Genomic DNA, 18651 nt, shown 5'->3' on the forward strand with positions numbered 1-18651 from the left:
AGTACTTGTTGGATTCCTATCAAACACTTGAATGAAACAACTCAATATACTGACTTCAAGGAACTAGCTTGCATTTGATTGAATAAATTTTGATCCAATAAAGGAAGATCATATTCTTCTGGATTAGCAACAAACATTTCACTGATCTCAGTTCTTCCATACAGAGCTCAAGACTCATCCAGTGACACATCCCAAAAAGTAAAAATGCAAAATTTTCTGGGAGAAGGATTTCCATATTAATATCAAGCAACGAGTTATCAGTGACCTCAGTGGCACCTATAGGATACTTACGAATTTGTGTGTAGATAGTCAAAGGTTAGCTGAGCTCGATTCAGACTGCTGTAATTTGTGAAAGCCATGAGTGCAGTGAGGTCTCCAGTTCTTTACCCACTAACTGGGAACTATAAGCTTACAATGGAACAGATTTTTCAGGATTCCTTCCAGTAAAGGTTTGGTAAATCTGCTCCTTAGTTAAACTAGGTTATCTAGTATCTAACCAAGATATAGTCAAAAAGATGTCTAAAACAAAAATCGATTTCTCATTTACATTTTTTTTAATCTTCTCAATGACTATGATGTAATATTTTGGAAGGAACTACGTCATAAACGTGTAGTCTTAAGGAGCTTCAGCGTTAATTTGCAACAGTTCACGGAGTGGAATGCGGCTGGTCCTAGAGTAGATGATACTGGAGTTGGTGATTTAATTACTGCTCCATCTTCATGTTCTTCGAGCCTTTATTGTTGTTGTTCCTCTAAATTTCCTGTGAGGAAATTTAGCAATCTGGAAACTTACCAATCCGGAAATTTAGCAACTTCAATCATAAAACTGGACAACCACCCATGTCTTCGCCATCAATGATCCCAGGATCCTTAAATTAGCCCCAGGCAGGTGACCACGATGATGATGAAGTGCATATGGCGTTAGTTCCGGCTTCACCACCTCCCAACTGAAAGATCTCCTAAGCGCTGAAGACCGATTTCTGTTTTCAAAGCCCGGACCAAACCTAGCGTGCTGTGTGCCCCAATTTCGTCAGGGTAGTGGGTCAAATTACCTCACAATGACCCACTAAGTAGCCACAGAATTGACCCGCCCAAATTAACTCAGGCGGGCCGCGCCCCTCCCCCACCTCCCTCAGACACCGGCCTCAGCCTCTCAGGCCCTGACTGGGCCTCGGTCCCGTCGTCTCCTCCTCACGGAGAGGAGTTAGTCCCAGCCTTCAACGCCCGGCTCGAGGGCAGTGGCGCGCGCACCACCCGAGCGGACGTTGCCCGGCGCTCACAGCTGCCTTTGTCCCTCCCCACGGAATTGGAACCCAACAACCGCAGCGCGCTCTTGGAACCATGTGCTGCCGCCGCCTCCGCCTCCGCCGCTGCCGCCGCCGCCGCGAGACCAGCCGCCCGGGCGCCGCGCTGGATGAGATGGTGACCGGACTCAGCACCACAAACTTCGGCGTTCAGGGCTGCTCCGCCGCCACTGCCGCTGCCGCCCCTGCCACCTCAGCCACCGCTTTGTCTCCACCCGTGCACACAACCCGGGCCGCCTCGCGCACTCCCCGACGCCCCAAGCCCCCGAGGCCTCCGCGGCGAACTCGGCCAATCACAGAGCCGCCCCTCCTCCCGCCCCCGCCCTGATGCGAAGCCTCCTGATTGGTGGGTAGAGTGTCTCCACGTGACCGGATTTTGTTAGCCGGGCACTCCCCTGTCACGTGAGTGCGCGCGCCTCTCTTCCTGCTTTCTTGACCCTCTCCGCCATTTAAAGAAACAGTACCGGGGGCGGGCCGAGCGACGCAGCCGGGACGGCAGCTGCGGCGCGGACCGGAGGAGCCATCTTGTCTCGTTGCTGGGGAGTCAGGCCCCTAACTCGAAGAAGCCCTGGCGCGCCCTCCCCCCCCTCCCCGGTCTGGTAGGGCGAAGGAGCGGGCGCGCGGTCGATCGAGCGATCGGTTGGCGGCTCTTTCTCCTGCTCTGGCATCCAGCTCTTGGGGCGCAGGCCCGGCCGCCGCGGCGCGCGCCCGGTGGCCGTTGGCGCTCGCGCCGCGTCTTTCTTCTCGTACGCAGAACTCGGGCGGCGGCCTATGCGTTTGCGATTCGACGAGGAGTCGTCCGGGTGGTCGGCGGCGGCGGGCAGCTGCTCCGCCCCGCTCCTGGGGAGGCGGCGGGATTTGGCGTGGCCGGGGAAGCTGGGGTGGCCGGGGCCGGCCTGGAGGCCTGGCGCCACCCTTCGGGGCCTGCAAGGACCCAGTTGGGCGGGCAGGAGGGGGCCGGGGGATGGTTGGTGGTGGGCTTCCTACTTTGCCTTTTTCTCCTTATGCCGCCTTAGTGAGGGGCGGGAGCTCTGGCGGCAGCTCCGGGGTGGAGAGACAGGCTCCGGAGTCGGAAGAGCTGGGTTTGCTTCCGGGCCTAGCCACCAGCTGGCCGAGTGACCTTAGGCAAGTCACTTGGTAATTTGTCTGCGCCTCAGTTTCCTCCTCTGTCAACGTTTGTGGGATTGAAAGCGCTTTGTAAACTATAAAGCGTCGGTGAATGTAAGGGATGATTATTGTTCGTAATGGTTGGCTTTTTTTTTTTTTGAGTTGTAAGAAAACTTAGCAATTGCCCAGTCCTTGGATTTTGAACCTGGGAACCTTGGATTGGAGTTGGATATTCCCAAATTCCCTGAAATTGTGTGCAAAAGTTAGTGGGAATATGCATTTTAGGGGAATGAGGATCCATCGGCAGCAAGTTTTCTGAGGGGGCTGTGACCCAGAAGAGTTAAGAACCACAATTCCTTTGCCGCAAGGAGGAAACTGAGGCCTAGATGTCATTTGGGACCCGTCACAACCAATTTGAAGCCCCTGTTGAATCCCTGGGATATGTGAGCTGTTCTATGCATAGTGGGTATTCGGGGTAACAACACTCCACTGCTTGGCTTCTATTCTGAATCTTTTCACCATGGGTTGCCTGAAAGGTGGCTGACGCATATGGTACAGTGGCACCCAATATAAAGCAGCTAAAAGTAGGAGTGGATGTGTTCTCTAGTATCAAGAAGCCTGTTTAATCTTTGGCCCAACAACTTTTTATTTTCTGGTGCCTGACTACCTTTCTGTTTCATTGAACATTTTCCATGACCATGGCTGCCATCCGTTACTTGCTCCTATTTTATATTCTTAGTTTGTGTGGTTGGTAGTGAGCAGGCTTATTTTTAAATGGTGCTGCCAAGTCCAGCTAATTAATGGTGCAGGTGGATTTTTAGCAAGCTGGCTGACTGGAACAAACTGAACCAGGCATGGGATTCCTGAAGATGTTTGGGGGTTTGTCTTTATTAATTGAAGGTTAACATTCTCTGAAAAGTTTTGTTAGAACGTCTGCTGAACCTCGAAATCAGTAGATTGCAAGTGTTTCAAACCTTAACTTTTTCCCCCTCGGCCTGCTTTGTATTCTCTTTGCTTGCAGATGTGTTACTAAGATGGCCAAAATGCCAGTTTTTGCTTCTTTGTAAATTGTCAGCTGCTTTTATCAAATTCCAGGCCATTATCCAGCAAACACTATAGAAATGTTTGAACACTTGGATTTCAAACATTTTCAATTTGTGGAGTGGTGCTTACCAGTGGTACAGTTCTAAGCAAGCAAACACAAACCCACTTAAGTGTTTTGTTTGTTAGGTGTTAGCCGGTTCTGCTATTTCATACAAACATCTGGGAAAAATCAATTGACTATTCCCTTTACCTAGAGGGCAGAGACAAAGAATCTCAATTCCAGAGGAGTGACTGTTTTGGAGAAAGATGTGTTGGTCTTTTAGCTCTTTTGTAATTAAATCTGGATGTACCTCAAAAGAATCTTAAGACTGTGGTGATAAGATGCTTTCCTCAGGAGAAAGGAGGAAAAAAACAACTGGAACTCAAAGCTTGAAATTCTGTGACAAAACATGAGCTGTCCAGGATAGGAAGTTGAAAGTGTTTCACTACAGCGTTCTGCTCTCGCTGGAACAGATGTCCTTCAGTGTAGTCATGGCGTGGACTCCAGATTTCCAGATTTTCAAGAACTGGATCTGGGACCTGGAAGAGATTATCAAGATGTAACAGGAACTTGGGAGCTGGATTTTTTTATTTTTGAATTTGGGGACTGTTTCCTCGCTTTGAGAAAAGAGACAATGACTGAGCAAACACTGCCACCAGCGCTATTACTGGGAATTCGGAGACCTGAATTTCGGAGACCTGAATTTTCGCCACACTCTCAGTGCAAACTCTGGCGATGCTCCACCCACAGTGAACTACGGTACTTGCCATTTTCCAAAATGCCTTATTCTTTACCATCTCTGCACTTTTATTTGCGCTCTCTTCTCTACCCTGGAATGCCTTCCTCTGCTTCTTCACCTATCAAAACTGCCATTTATTCAATATCCAACTCAGATGCTCTTTCCTTCATGAATTTCCTAACTTTAGCCAGAAATTATCTTTTTTAAGTTTTATAATGTGTTGTTATATATCTTTTATCTATCTTTGTATACAAATAGCTTGTAAAGTCGTTTTTTGCAGGCATTAGCTCTTTCCAGATAGCAAGCCCCGTGAAAGCAAGGGTTTTGTCTTGGGAATCTTTGCCCAGACATATTACCATATATGATGAAGCATTAGTAGAAAGAAGGAATTTAGAGAACAGGCGATCTCACAATAAGCACTCAATAAATGTTTGCTTAGTTGCTGTGTGATAACCTAATTACTCCCGATTAGGGAAAAAGTCACTAGTTTTGGGCCATGTCTCTTCCTTTATTTCATGCTTTATTATTTTTTAATTCTAACTTTAAAAAGACTTAGGGAGCCCTCAAATATAAAGAGAAACTGCTCTGCTGCATAGGGTATTACAGAGGGGTGCAAGGGCCAGGGCCTTATTCCCTGCGTACCTTATTCTCTCGCACTCAAGATGGAATCTTACGAAAATGTAATTAAGGATAGCTTTTACAAGTACAAGACCATAAGACAATTTGTGAAAGGCATTGGAAAAGGAAGAGCAACAGTATTTCCTTTGCTTTGCTTTGGTGTTGGTATATAAAATTAAATCCAGTTCTCATACCACCTTTGGAGCCACTTCTTTCTCCACCAACCACTGCCCAGCAATCTGAATACAATCAAATTACTACCCCAAAGTATGAGACTTGGGGCAGTTCCTATCTGCTGCTTCCCTAAGGCAGTTTGTCCTCAAGAGTCAGGAAACAGTCTTTACCAGAGAACTCTTTCTGTTCTTATCATCACTGATCGTTAATCATAAGGCTTTTTTCCCCCATTTATCATCTGTCAGCTTCTAAGCCATGCTTGTCAAGAATTAGTGTCCGTCAAGCAGCTGATGTGGTGACAGCAGCCCCACCCCAGTGTTAGAGTCCTTTCTTTGTAATTCCAAGCATTTGTTATCTTATATGTTTTGTCCCTCTCCCCTCCAGTCCTGTGCCTCCTGGTTGCTGAGTGTTCACCTGGACCGTCTGACTACCTTTGTGCTATTCCATCAGCCTACAGATCTGGTACCTGGATTTTTGCCCATGGTGATTCTACCACCTTACTACTGAAGAAGACATCATTCCAGTGGACCACTGTGACCCAGGTGGCATCCAGCAAATCATCATGATGTGGCCTTCACCTCCACTCCTGTCCTGTTCTACCGAGATTCAACACAGCCCTTTGTAGTGAAGTCAAACTCCTCAAGCCAAATAGCTGAAGCTATTTTATCACAACAAAGGCTGTTTGTTCCATGAGTGTGCATTTCATTTCTTCAGTTAAAGCCTTCAGAGACACATAATAAATTTGGACCAGGGGATTTTTAGTTATCAGCACTGTCTGAAGAATGGCAACATCTTTTTGAGAACCACATTGGACCATGCCCCGGTATCTTAAATGATTGAAATTCAGGAAGTATCTAATCTGGACCCCATTCTTTTTCCATGTCAAATCTGTAGTAACCTACTGAATGAGCAAGCAGATATTCTGACCCATTGGGATTAAAACAAAGGCACAGTGAACTCACAGCATCTTCTTTGGGATTACTCAGGAACCAGAACTTTTCACACAAATGTAAGAAATTCTACCAAGGAATCCCTTTACCTAACAGCATCTCACAAAGCTCCAATCAGATTCCAGAAAAGGCCTCTTGATACATCCAGGTAGAACCTATATGGTAATCCCTTATGTTTATATAGCACTTTACAGTTTCAAAGCACTTTTACATGCATTAATCTCAATTATTAAATAACACAAATTATAATCCCTTTTTGAAAATGAGGAAGTGGGAATTTAAAAGGTTATCCAAGGTGACACAGCTACAAAGTGGTAGAGGCCAGGCCTTCTGACTCCTAGTCCAGTTCTCTCCTTGGAATTAACTTAGCCTCTGTTTTACCCAGTGTTAAAATAATTGGAGAGTGGGAACCCCAGCAAAGTTTCCAACTTCCTGATCTGGTGCCCTCAGTCAGGATGTCATACATGTAATCTTGTGATAGCTGTACCTAGATCAGAATTCCATTACAGCATCTCTGACATTTAGGAGTAGACTGTCTCCATGGTGGTAGACTGTCCAGTCAACAAAGAAAATGTTCATTTGACAGCAAGATTACCCATTATGAAACACAGAGCTGCTTTTAGGTCTTTCATCCATCTTCATGGTCTTCCCAAAGATGGCCTAGTTGATTGAAGATCCCTGTTCATATCATGTCTTTTTTTTTTTTGTTAATTCTTACTAATATTCCTGGACACCAAGATCTACCTGTGGTCCTCTATCCCCAAACTAATATTTACATAGAATGAGCCATCAATTTTTTTAGAACAGTACTGTTCATATATATGTGTGTGTGTATGTATATATTTGATATACACATATATATCATAGAGCTTCTGTAGTCCAGTAAGGTGGTATAATACTGTAAATGTGTCCCCTTCCCTGATTCATAATGCAGTGTAGTGTATTAAAGGATCTCAGAAGGCTTGCTGTAAAGAGCCTCATTTAGCTGTTTGGTCCAGTGTGTCCTAAGTTTAATCAAGCACAGAAAGTTATTTTTGCAGCATTCCTTTTAGTGGAATGGGAAAACTGCTCTAAAGCAGTATAGCCAGTGCTTCCTGATTGCCAACAGATTACCCTGGAGACCCAGGAATAAACAGCATCTTTGAAACCCCCCCTTTTTTTGCCTTGTCAATAACTACTTGAATTAGTATGTCTTCCTCATCTGAGAGCCCCACATCTTGACAGTTACCTTTATTTTCTGTCAAAGAAACCTCTAGAAGATTTGTGGGGATACATGGGATGGGGGTGGGGGAGTTAATTCTGCCACAAAATTAGATGAATTCCATGACATTTAGCAATATACTTTTCTGTCCGTAGAATTGTGCTGTAAATCTAGTTTAAGGGAATTGCATCTCAGGTGGGTGAGGAGACTGGGAAGGGAAGGGAGGAGGAGAATAGAGAAAAGGGGGAGGAGGGGTGAGAAGGAGATATTAGGATTTGAGTTGTGGCCCACTGAGATCTTACTAATACTTGAAGAGAAGTCATCCAGCCAGGGAATTTTTGAAATAATATTAACAAAGAAATGAATGCATTTTGCAGCTGTATGCTGACTGCAAAAACCCCAGCACTATTGTCCCTTAAAACCAATAGGCTTTTTCTCTGATAGTCACTTAAAAGCCCAATTTCAGGCAATCTGAATTTGTAGCAGACTTGAATGTTAACTTCATTTTGAAATGTGGCCCACATTAGGGAAAGAATAAATAGGAAAACACCTTGGCTTACCACAGGCTTTGCTCACACAGTTTCTGGTTTCTGTGACCTATTTTTTGTATTTCAGCATTTTGTGAACAACTTATTCTTAGATCATTGGTTTTCCAAAGGCTTTGTGGCCATGAAGCCCTTTGAATGAAAACTTTATGGAAGCCCAGAGTGAAAGTGAAGCTGCTCTGGAGGAAGCAGAAGTGGGGGGCCTGAAACCTGCCACAAGCATCTTACTTTACCACCATGGTGACACCTAAGGAGACTTCTTTACAACAACTAGAATTCTTCAGAACACAGTTTGAAAACCACTGCCCTAGACAACAGTATGTTCGACCTGAATGGCATTCTGTTCTGTACCTCTACCCAACACCATCCACGTTCAGTTGATGCTGAACGTTCTTAGGAATACTTACTGTGAGCAAACTCAGAAAAGTACAAGAAGATGGGCATATCTTTGCCCCCCAGAGTAGTCATATGGGCCGAAAGTGGTATCAAATGGACCTAGAATAATAGCCCTCTACCTACAGATGGACTTCCAGTGATTCCTGGATTTGATATAGCCAGAGAGCAATTCATACATACCCTACACTGACAAACCCCCTTACCCAGCTTCTTTCACAAACACCAGATGCTCTAGTGGTACTTGAAATACATGACCTTGAAGTCTTGATCCTCCTTGGATACATGAATCGCCAGGTATTGAAGCTGATGCTGAAATTGATGTCTCATTGAGGCCATATTAGAGCAACTGTACATTGGACCGCCCATCCTCAGCCATGGTACTCTACTTCATGTGCAAGGGATAACTATAAACTGAAAGTAGAATTCAAAGACTGGCAACATTACCTAAAAGGGTACCTGGTTATTATTCATCTTCTCAGACTATGTCACTATCACTCAACCAGTGGCAGTTACACTACTTCTTGGTTTTTATTCAGTTTAACTGCTGTTTCCAGGATAAATGAGCTAATAACCTTTGAAAAATCGCTAAAACAATTCCTCAGTCACTGGCACATCTGCCTAGTCTCCAAAATTATGAATACTCAGCTCTAACTACACTTAATACCTGATCCACAAGAGACAATCTCTGAACATCCTTTCTCATCTGTGTGATTTAAAATGTGACCATTTCGAAAATTTTCTTCCAGCCAAGTGAGATTTTAAGATGGGTGTTTTTTTGTGTTTTTTTTTTGCGGTATGCGGGCCTCTCACTGTTGTGGCCTCTCCCGTTGCGGAGCACAGGCTCCGGACACGCAGGCTCAGCAGCCATGGCTCACGGGCCTCGCCGCTCCGTGGCATGTGGGATCTTCCCAGACTGGGGCACGAACCCGTGTCTCCTGCATCGGCAGGCAGACTCTCAACCACTGCGCCACCAGGGAAGCCCAAGATGGGTGTTTTGATGTCTGGTACCATCAGCTGTTGATGTTAATGATGTTTGGAGGTAGGCCTTTTGACCAGGCCGTGATAGCTTACTTGGTGGGCATCTCAAATTGCATATCATCTACCTTTTTGCTGGAAATGTAGACTGACTTGAAATCTACAAAGCCTGCAGCTAAAGATTTTATCAGTAGACTCAAGAGCTTCCTGCTGCTTCTTCCTAATGTCAAAAGACCACAGTCCCCTGTCCTTGTGGATGTTTTCATGGAATTTCATCTGTCTCAGTACTATTGTTTTACACTGAATCAGAGTGGCTGACTTCATTCCTTGTCATGAAATACTCTCAGGTATTAAGACAACTTACCTGTTCAGGAGGGATTTGATTCATGAACTCCTCCCAGACCAGATCATGTAGAACAAGTAGACTTTGATTTGTGCCATGAGAAAAGTCTCATTTCTTCAGAGTCAACTTAAGGGCCCACTGTCCTCAGCTACTTTAACGAATGCACTGGTTAAATGTTGGAAATGTTTCTTTATATCTTTTGTCTCTTATTCTCTAGACTAATTGTGATTATGAGTCAGTCTACAAATCATCAAACAAGGCCTAAGTCTGGTTACTCTATACTGCTCACCCTCAACAAATAAAATCTGATGACTGGCCTGCTTGTATATACAACTGTTATTTGTAAAGAAGAAATTATCTACAAGCTTAGTTTTTCTATTGCCTTCAAAATGTCAGCTCGATTTTCTTTTTCTCCTGTACTTGACTGAAAAAGACATTGATCTACACTGGCAGTCATTCCCTTTAATCCTGTCAAAATGAGGGACTAAAGGTAAAGATGATCATCTGTTCAAGAGTCTGATGTACACTGTGTATAAGAATTGATGGTGGAAAAAGCATAAAATTCAAACCTAGTATCTTACTATCTCCATGCCTCAGATCTCATCTTTCAGCAGTACCATTCAACCAGTCTGAGGCCTTGACTTGTTGTTAAGATGATTCTCAGAGATGGGCTGAGTTACAGAAGATGGAGACTTGATTACCAAAGAAAGTAGGGCCAACCTTGATGAACCTGGCTCTCCCAACCCTATCACTCCCAGATGTAGCATAGACTCCTAAACAGAACCTCAAGTCTGGATTAAGGAGATAGCCTTCTCCTGAGCTGAAAGTTCTTGGGCAGATGAGCAGGAAAATGAAAGTTGCTGTACCTGACTGGCCCTTTAAGATCAGAAAATTGTATCCAGAATAAATGCTGTGGATTAACCCTGGAGTACTCAGGGTTAAAACTAATGTACAGAGTTTTGATATTAAACTGCCTGTTCTTCTAGATCATAGCCTGGCTATTGATATGGCTGGCCCTGCTGAAAGTACCTTACTTGCCTATTTACCTGACACAGCCCTTGCCTGCTTTTTTGAAATATTGCTGCAATCAGACTGGCTGTCCTTGAGAAGACTGTAGCTGATCTCGGTCTATCTTACACCCAGTTCCACCAAGAGGTTTTGAACAGAAGCAGCCTGCACCTCACCCACCAGGACTTAATGTTCACAACAGGAAGGACCGTGCTGTATACTCCTTGACCAGCAGCTTTTTTTTTTTTTTTAACTGCAGAGTAAGCCTCTATGCCTATATATATTAGCTCATTTTCAGCACTTGGGACCCTTTCTACCAGATCTGAAGGAGCAGAGCAGATTGAAGTCACTGTCCATTCCTCTGTTCTACGGTAATACAGAGATGAATCTGATTTGCCAGTACTCACAGAAGTGTACCAGTTCAACCTGGCAAAAGACGTAAAGGAACATAAGAAAACTTTTCCACTGAGCTTAAAATTTACCACTGACTTGATGAGCGTCACAGAACTATTTGCCAGTGGGAGGCTGGTTGTCCTGCTTCATGTCAGCAAGACAGTTGGGCTCTCAAACTCATGACCACTGAGTTTACTTACATTGAAACTATTGTATCATCTATAGTGTGCTATTGGACATGATTATTCCATTCAAATGGATTACAAGCCTCCTGAGTAGAAGACAAACTTACTCCTCATGATTTTTAGAAGATAGACATACTCATGATTTTTTCCAGAATACATTTATTGTCAAGGAAGGAACAATGCCAGCTGTTACCATTCAACTTTATGAGCAGAGATTAAACTTTTTCAGTATCTGGTCTTACCATTGACATCAGTTGTTTTTGATTGACCAGCATCAATTCCATCCCTTTGCAACAACTCCCTGATGTTTCTTGGAACCTCCTCTCCTTTTCAGTCCCTGTGGTTCAATCTGACCTAATCTTAGGTTTCATGGGTGGACATGTAATTCAGACCTGATCAGTCAGCACAGTCCATCTCCTTGACCATAGTGACTGGTTCAGGAATGGTCGTTTGATTCAAGCTGGTCCAGTGATACCCAACCCTAAGAGTTTAGTGAACTGTGGAGGAGAAGCTCAGAAGCTCTACTGAGGTTGCTTAGCTCTGTAGGATGAAAAGCTCAGACCAACAGGGCCCACCATATCAAATGAGCCAGTCAAAGAATGAAGCCAGTACAGAGGAAAGCAGAGCCAAATGTTGGAGAGACTTGAGTCCTGATGACAATGTTTGTGCCCCTGGATCCAACCGTGCCTGAAGCTAGTATATCCCGTGGACTTTTCAGTTATGTGAACCAATAAATACCCTTCTTTGCTTAAGTTACTTTGAGTTGGGTTTCTATTACTTGAAATTGAGTCCTAATATTACTATCTACCAATAGCAAAACTTGACAGATCCAAATACTAAACTAGAGGTCAAGGCCACACTGAAATTATTTTCCAGTCCAGAATATAAAATGGAACAGGAACTGACAATGTTTAGGTTATTACAGAAGCATAAAAATTAATTACATGGTAGAAAAATATACAAAAAAACCCTAAATATTTATCAGCAAAGAATTGGTTACATAATACATGGTTCAGCCATATAAGAAAATCTACATGTCTGTTAAAATGAATAAAATACATTTATTGTGTATGGACACAGAAAAATGGCCATGATTTATTAAGTGAAACAAACCATTGCTAGAAAAATGTGTACTATGAACTCATTTAAAAATTTATGTGTTTATGTTCATAATGCATAGAAAAATCTATTAATGGCTTTCTTTGAACAGTGTAGATTACATGAGACTTTCAACTTTATACATTTCTGTATTTGAATATTTTACACTACTCACAGTAAACTATTTTAAACTTTAAACTTTATTTTAAAATAAAGAGTTTTTAAAATTAAATTTAGTGCTTACTGTTTGACCTTGGCAAGTTACTCAACACTGAGCCTGTTTTGTTAAATAATTTTAAAGACCTGCCTTTATATTTGTGAATATTTAGATAAATATATTCATCCATTACTCAGACTGATAGACTCTTGCATCTTTCAGAGCTCAGTAATTTTTCCTTAATTTTTAATGTCTGAGCATATTTGGCTTATGAACTTTGTAGTTTCAGTGTTCATGAAAGATTATTCCAGTTCTCAACCAACATTAATCTCTTTAAGACCTCTACTGCAGGTTCACACTAGGCAGAGAGAAGGAAAAAGTCTCATTTTCTTTGAAATCTTTGAGTATTCTGATCTCGCTGCAGTCAAGGTCAATAATGGCCTTTTATTGTTAAGTCCATTACATAAACATCATATCTGAACTTTCAGCAGCACAGACAACTGCCACCAGCATCTTGGCATACTCTTCAAGTGTAATTTTCTTCCTGCCTTCCTGGCTGTTGCTCCATTGTAGGTTTAGTTCTTCTCATCATTTAAATATTGGCATAGCAGACATCCATTGATTTTTGTCTCCCCCCCAAAATCATTTCCCCATTTTTCTAGTGATAGATCTCCACTTTTCCTTTGGAATGCTACTCCTTCCCATTCTGTGGGAATACCGTAAATGACAGTATTCTTGCATCATGCTCGCTCACTGACGGAGCTTGGATTGTGTGATCCAAGCTTGTACAGTCTAAATTCCCCTCCCACCAGGACTTTGAGTCTTGAGAGAGGTGACACAAAATTATAGGAGCTGAGTCCTTCTGATGGTAGTGTCCCAAGGAAACCACATAAGTTCATGCGATGACATCCCCAAAGGTGCTCGTTTCTGTTAAGGCCTAGTTATCCAGATTTTCCTTTGTTTCTCAGACCACCATATATCTTCATTGTGTTCCCTTTTTATTTGTCAGCCAAAGTGGGTTTCTCTTGCTTGCAACCAAATGACTGGTTTCTGTTGCTTTAACAGTTAAATAATAGGCTTCAAACCCTCAGGAACATGGGGGATCTGGAATTGATTACTGCACTGAGACTGAAAGGCAGCAGGAACACTTCCTCTGTGTGTGCTGCAGTGGGGGTAGGAGGACAGTGAGCAATTTGCAATGGCAAAACATCTAGTAAAGATGCTCCCCCTTGTCATTTGGAATCATGTACCTATTGAGGCAACATTTGGATAACCAGTTAGCTGTTGACAATAGGACAATTTGAAGTGGATAAGGAAGGCGAAGACCATTGAGTTAGGAGTGTATAATTGTAAATTATTGCAATAGAACTTGGAGATTGATTCCACAAGTTGCAGAATTATGATGCTGATTGAATTTGCTGCATTGGTAAGATCTTTTGTGAAAATTAAGGCAATCAGAAAAGAGACTGACTTATGGAGTACTGGTATCTGGGAAGATTCAAAAGACTTGGAAAATTTCAACCCCCAAATACCTTAGGAATAAAAGTTTGGGTGTTCCCATTAGTCAAAAACCTTTGGCTAAAGAAAACATATAGTGTGTAGTGAAGGAGGAGGAGATAAGCACAGTCGGCTCTCCATAACCACGGGTTCTGCACCTGGATTCAACCAATGTGGATCAAAATCCACAGCTGAATCTGGGGATGTGGAACCTACAGATACAGGGGGCCAACTGTAGTATGCCATTTTATATAAAGGACTTCAGCATCTGCAGATTTTGGTATCCACTGGGGTCCTAGAACCAGTCCCCCATGCATACCAAGGGACAACTACCAGCTCCAGCCCTGTGACTTGTGGAAATAAGATCTATATAGCCTCTACCCATATTTCCTAGCTTACCTTTTTATCCCTCTCCTCTCTCTCCATTTCAGTACTTTGCCTCTCATATTTCCTGGCTGAAGTTGGAGCATGATCCAAGTTAGCCCAGTCAGACTTCCCCTCCATTGGAACTGAGCTATTCTGCTGGCAGTGTCCCCAGACTAATATATATGGGTGTGTTGGTAAATCCAACAGTAAATCCATAAGTTGTAGATTGTCAAGACAGGGGGTTAAGATCTAGAGAAGAATGACTATCACCCAGAAATCTAGACTTGACACTGGGTGTGATAACTGGAAATTATTTTAGGTTATCTCCCCTGGGGAGAAGATGAATTCATTTTCTACAGTATGTTGAATGGAGTCATTTATAAAATTGTTCCTAAAGAATGCATGTACTGGGCAGCCAAGGGATAGAACAGCAGACAGCTGCATTTGCCTACTCTGTATTTTTCCCCCTTTTTTGAGAATAGCACCTCACCTTTCCTTCGGGAAGCTAGCCCTGTCCCATGCTGCCAGAAGGTAATACGTAAGAGGCATGTTAAGTTCCTGTTACTGAGATTTCCTCAGTTGCCCAGGTTCCTGATTTTCTTGAATGTTAAGCTTCTCTAATTTTTGTGAACTTCCTCATATCCTTCCAATAAATTACTTATGGCTGCACAAGGTATCCCCTGTACAACCATATGCAGAGGCCCAGTAGCCAGAGTTGATTTTTTTTTGCTTACAGTCAGAGCACCCCAACTGAATCAGTGTCCCTCCTATGTCTTAGGCCTTCTTGCCCTATAGATGCTCTGAAAAATCTCATCCAGTTCCATGGCTTTGTGGTTTCCAAATGTATGTTGATAACTTCCAAATTCCTATCTTAAGCCCAGGCATATATCCTGAGCTCCAGATCTGAATGACCACCTGTCATCTGGATATTTCCCCACTTAATTAACACAGATAACTTACACTAACCCCACCATTTTCCCCTCAAAATCTGCTCTTCTTCCACTGTTTCCTTTTCTTGATAAATGGCACTATCCTCCACCCTGTTTCTCAAACCAGAACATGGGCATTATTCTTGACACTTCCCTCTCTTCTTTCTCACCCCAGACATCTCTATTAGTCATTAAATTCTCTTGGTGTGTCATGTAAATATACCCCAAAACCATCTCCATTTCCGTCACCCTTGTCCGAGGAAACAGTATCTGTTGCTAGGACTTGTGTGATGCCCTTTTAGTGGTGTTTCTGCCTCCGCTGTTGTCATACTTCAGTCCATTCTTTGCAGAGCTGATTGTGTCACTCCTCTGTCTAAAATCTTTTAATGGTTCCCCCCATTATTTCAGAATAAAATCTAAACTTTTATTATAAAACTTTATCCTTGTATACAAGGCTCTTCATTATCTTACTCCTCAACTTTGTTACTTTGTTATCTTTCACCATGTCAAACAGTAATAGCCAATTTTGTATGTTGGAGTTTCCTGTAATATTTCATGTGAAAAAAAGAAGGGGAAGAGTCCATTAAGAGAAAAAAACCCATTAATATTCAGAACTACCCGGTTACTTACTGCTATAAATACTATATTTTCTTCCAAATTTTTCTTTCCATGAAGTTTCTAAATTAAATCTGACATGTGTAACTACTACATAAATAGAGCCCCAGTAAGGTGCATAGAGAACAATCAAATCCCTACCTCACATCATACACACACACACACACAAAATACCAGAAGGACTACAAATTTAAATGTTAAAATGAAATACTGGAAGAATTTTTAGGAGACTATATTTATAATCTTATGATGGGAGATCATAAGCAAAACAGGAAACCTATAAACTCTAAAGGAAATTACAGACATATTTGACTACATAAACAGAAATTTTGGGAAAACAAATCTTGTATCTGTAAAAGATGCATGATAGACTGGGGAAATATTTCCAACATGAGTGACAGATTGAGATTAATATGGCTAATATACAAAGAGTTCCCACAAACTGATCACTACAAAACAATCACACCAGTAGAGAACACCCAATAGGTAAGAAATCTAAAAGGTCAACAGTAATAGTCACTAACCATTTATTTAGTACTTGCTATGTGCTGGATAGAGTTTCGGGTACTTTACAAGTATTATGTCTTTTTAATCCTCACAACTTACCTTATGAAATAGATAATATCCCTGTTTTTCAGCTAAGGAAACAGGCTCAGAGGAATGAAGTAACTTGCCCAAGTCATACAATAGGTTGTCACCCATCTTGAGCCAGGACACAAACTCAGGTGGAATGACTCCAGAGTCTTTAAACCATTATGATTTTCTGCTTTTCAATAAGCATATGAAAGAAGATTACGTGTACATGTAGTCAGTAAGATGTAAACCAAAGCAACAAGATACCATTGGTCAACTATCAATCAGACAGCAATGACATATCAATCAGAAGAGTAATGACCTTTGGTACTGGCAAGAATTAGGGTAAATGAAAACTTTCATACATTGTGGGTGGGAATGTGGATTGTTCCAATCTGTTTTAGAAGGTAATCTGGCCATATTGATTACAAATTTTAAATGTACCTTTTAACCCAACAGTCCTACTTCAAAGACCCCATCTCAAAGAACTAAGAGCACTGAGATATAAGGACATCAGTACAAGAGGTTTACTGCAACATGGCCTGTGGTCACAGAAAAATGGAAATGACTTGAGAGCCCATCAAAGGGAATGGTCGAATAATTTATATAACAGCTATACTCTGGAGCATTGTGCAGCTGTTAACAAGAATGAGTCAGATCTCTAGCTCTTAACCTGTGACATGTCCATGATGTATTTCTTAAGCAAAAAGAAAAATTTTCAGAGTAATGTATATCATGAGAACCCATTTTTGTGAAAACAAACAAAACATACAAATGTGTCTAAATGATCATGAAAGAAAGGTAGAAGGACATGCAGCAGGCTGTTATGGTTTAAAATGAGGAGTTTGGAGAAAGTACTTTATACATATTGGCATTGTTTCACTACTTATGGGAAACACATGCTTTTTTTTAGGAAAAAGCATACTCATTTCTAAGAAAAATAATTTATACTTTGAAGAAGAAGCAATTAAATTGCAACTGGACGTTTTCAAATTAGAATATGCTAATTAAAGAGTGATGATTAAAAAAGAGGGCAACAAAGATTAACAGTTGCTTACGTCTTACATATTTAGGGTTGCCTTTGGAAGATGCTTGGGTTCCAGGTGACTGGTCTTCAACCATTGGTTAGGCCAGTCTGTAGCCTAGAAGGGGCTGTCTGTTAGGGTGCCCTTCTGACAAAGACCTATGGTCTCCCTGTATGTGTTCTTCCCAGAATAAACACATTTCCCAGCCTCCCTTGCAGATAGGTATAACCTGCTGACTAAATTTTTGCCAGTGGGGCATGAGCAACTTACGGGATTGTCCTTGAAAGAGTGTGTGCCCATCTCCTCCTTCCATTATGCTGGCTAGAATGTGGGCTCGATGGCTGGAACTTGAACACATCACTTGGACTGTGAAGGAGAAGGAGCTATGTGTGAATGGTGATAGAGCTACAAGTGAGAAGGAGCCTGGGTGCGTGATAAACATGGAGCCACCATACCAGGCCTGACCTGTTTACCGCTGGGCTTGCTTTACAGGATAAATAAACTTCTATCCTCTTTATATAATTGGTATTTAAGGTTTTCTCTTCCTTGCAATTGAACCTGTTTGCCCACAAATAGTTTGATGGAGGTATTTCTTAGAAACATGTAATTCCATTTGTTCTAATTTTTTACTACTGAAGCAACCTGCCCCTAGCTGGACTTACTGACAAGAGGGCAGTGCCCTAGGTGGGTGTCCAGTTGGGTCATGAACCAGGCATATATTTCCCATCATAAATAAGTTAGCCCCTTGCTTTATTAGCTAAGTGCCCCTTCTTTATGTTCCCAGAACCCCCCACTGCTGCTTTTGTCTCCCCAGTATCCATCCCTACTTTTTTTTTTTTTTTTTTTTTTTTTTGCGGTATGTGGGCCTCGCGCTGTTGTGGCCTCTCCCATTGCGGAGCACAGGCTCCGGACGCGCAGGCTCAACGGCCATGGCTCACGGGCCCAGCCACTCCGGGCATGCGGGATCCTCCCAGACCGGGGCACGAACCCGTGTCCCCTGCATCGGCAGGCGGGCTCTCAACCACTGCGCCACCAGGGAAGCCCCATCCATACTTTTTGATAACTGCACATCAGTTGCCCTCTGGGTTTTCAGCCCTCCTCCACTTCCTGTCCATACACTAACTACCCATGGCTCCAGGGTGAGTACATAACCCAGATTGACCTACCAGAGCCCTGTAGCCCTTTGGCCAGGGTATTTAGAAAGGAATGAGTATATGATCCAAGCCAAACCAATCTTATACAAACAGCTAATTTTGAGAGTTTGGTGGGCGAAGGGTGTTTAAACAACAGAGAAAGGCATTTCCTTCTGTTTTTAATCCTCTGAATTTAGATCTGTAAGGTTGCAAGCCTGGCACTGTTGGCAACCATC

The 18651-nt window shown here is 42.6% G+C and overlaps 2 protein-coding genes across 4 annotated transcripts in view; one reads left to right on the forward strand and one right to left on the reverse strand.

Moving 5' to 3' along the window:
* MORC2 (MORC family CW-type zinc finger 2) overlaps window positions 1-359 on the reverse strand; it is a gene marked incomplete at its 5' end in the record, with an annotated part of 39507 nt that extends 39148 nt beyond the window's left edge. For all 3 annotated transcript variants that reach the window (XM_079717186.1, XM_079717184.1, XM_079717185.1), the window contains one exon: window positions 292-359. In XM_079717186.1, the coding sequence (XP_079573312.1) occupies window positions 292-359 (68 nt within the window). The remainder of the gene's footprint in view (window positions 1-291) is intronic.
* Window positions 360-1341: 982 nt separating this feature from the next.
* TUG1 (taurine up-regulated 1) lies at window positions 1342-2320 on the forward strand (the record flags this gene model as incomplete). Its single annotated transcript, XM_079718149.1, has 2 exons — window positions 1342-1422; window positions 1760-2320. The coding sequence occupies 2 exons, from the start codon at window positions 1342-1344 to the stop codon at window positions 2318-2320; spliced, it is 642 nt and encodes a 213-aa protein (XP_079574275.1).
* Window positions 2321-18651: the final 16331 nt, after the last annotated feature.

Source organism: Hyperoodon ampullatus (assembly GCF_949752795.1).
Source record: "Hyperoodon ampullatus genome assembly, chromosome: 13".
NCBI lineage: Eukaryota > Metazoa > Chordata > Mammalia > Artiodactyla > Ziphiidae > Hyperoodon > Hyperoodon ampullatus.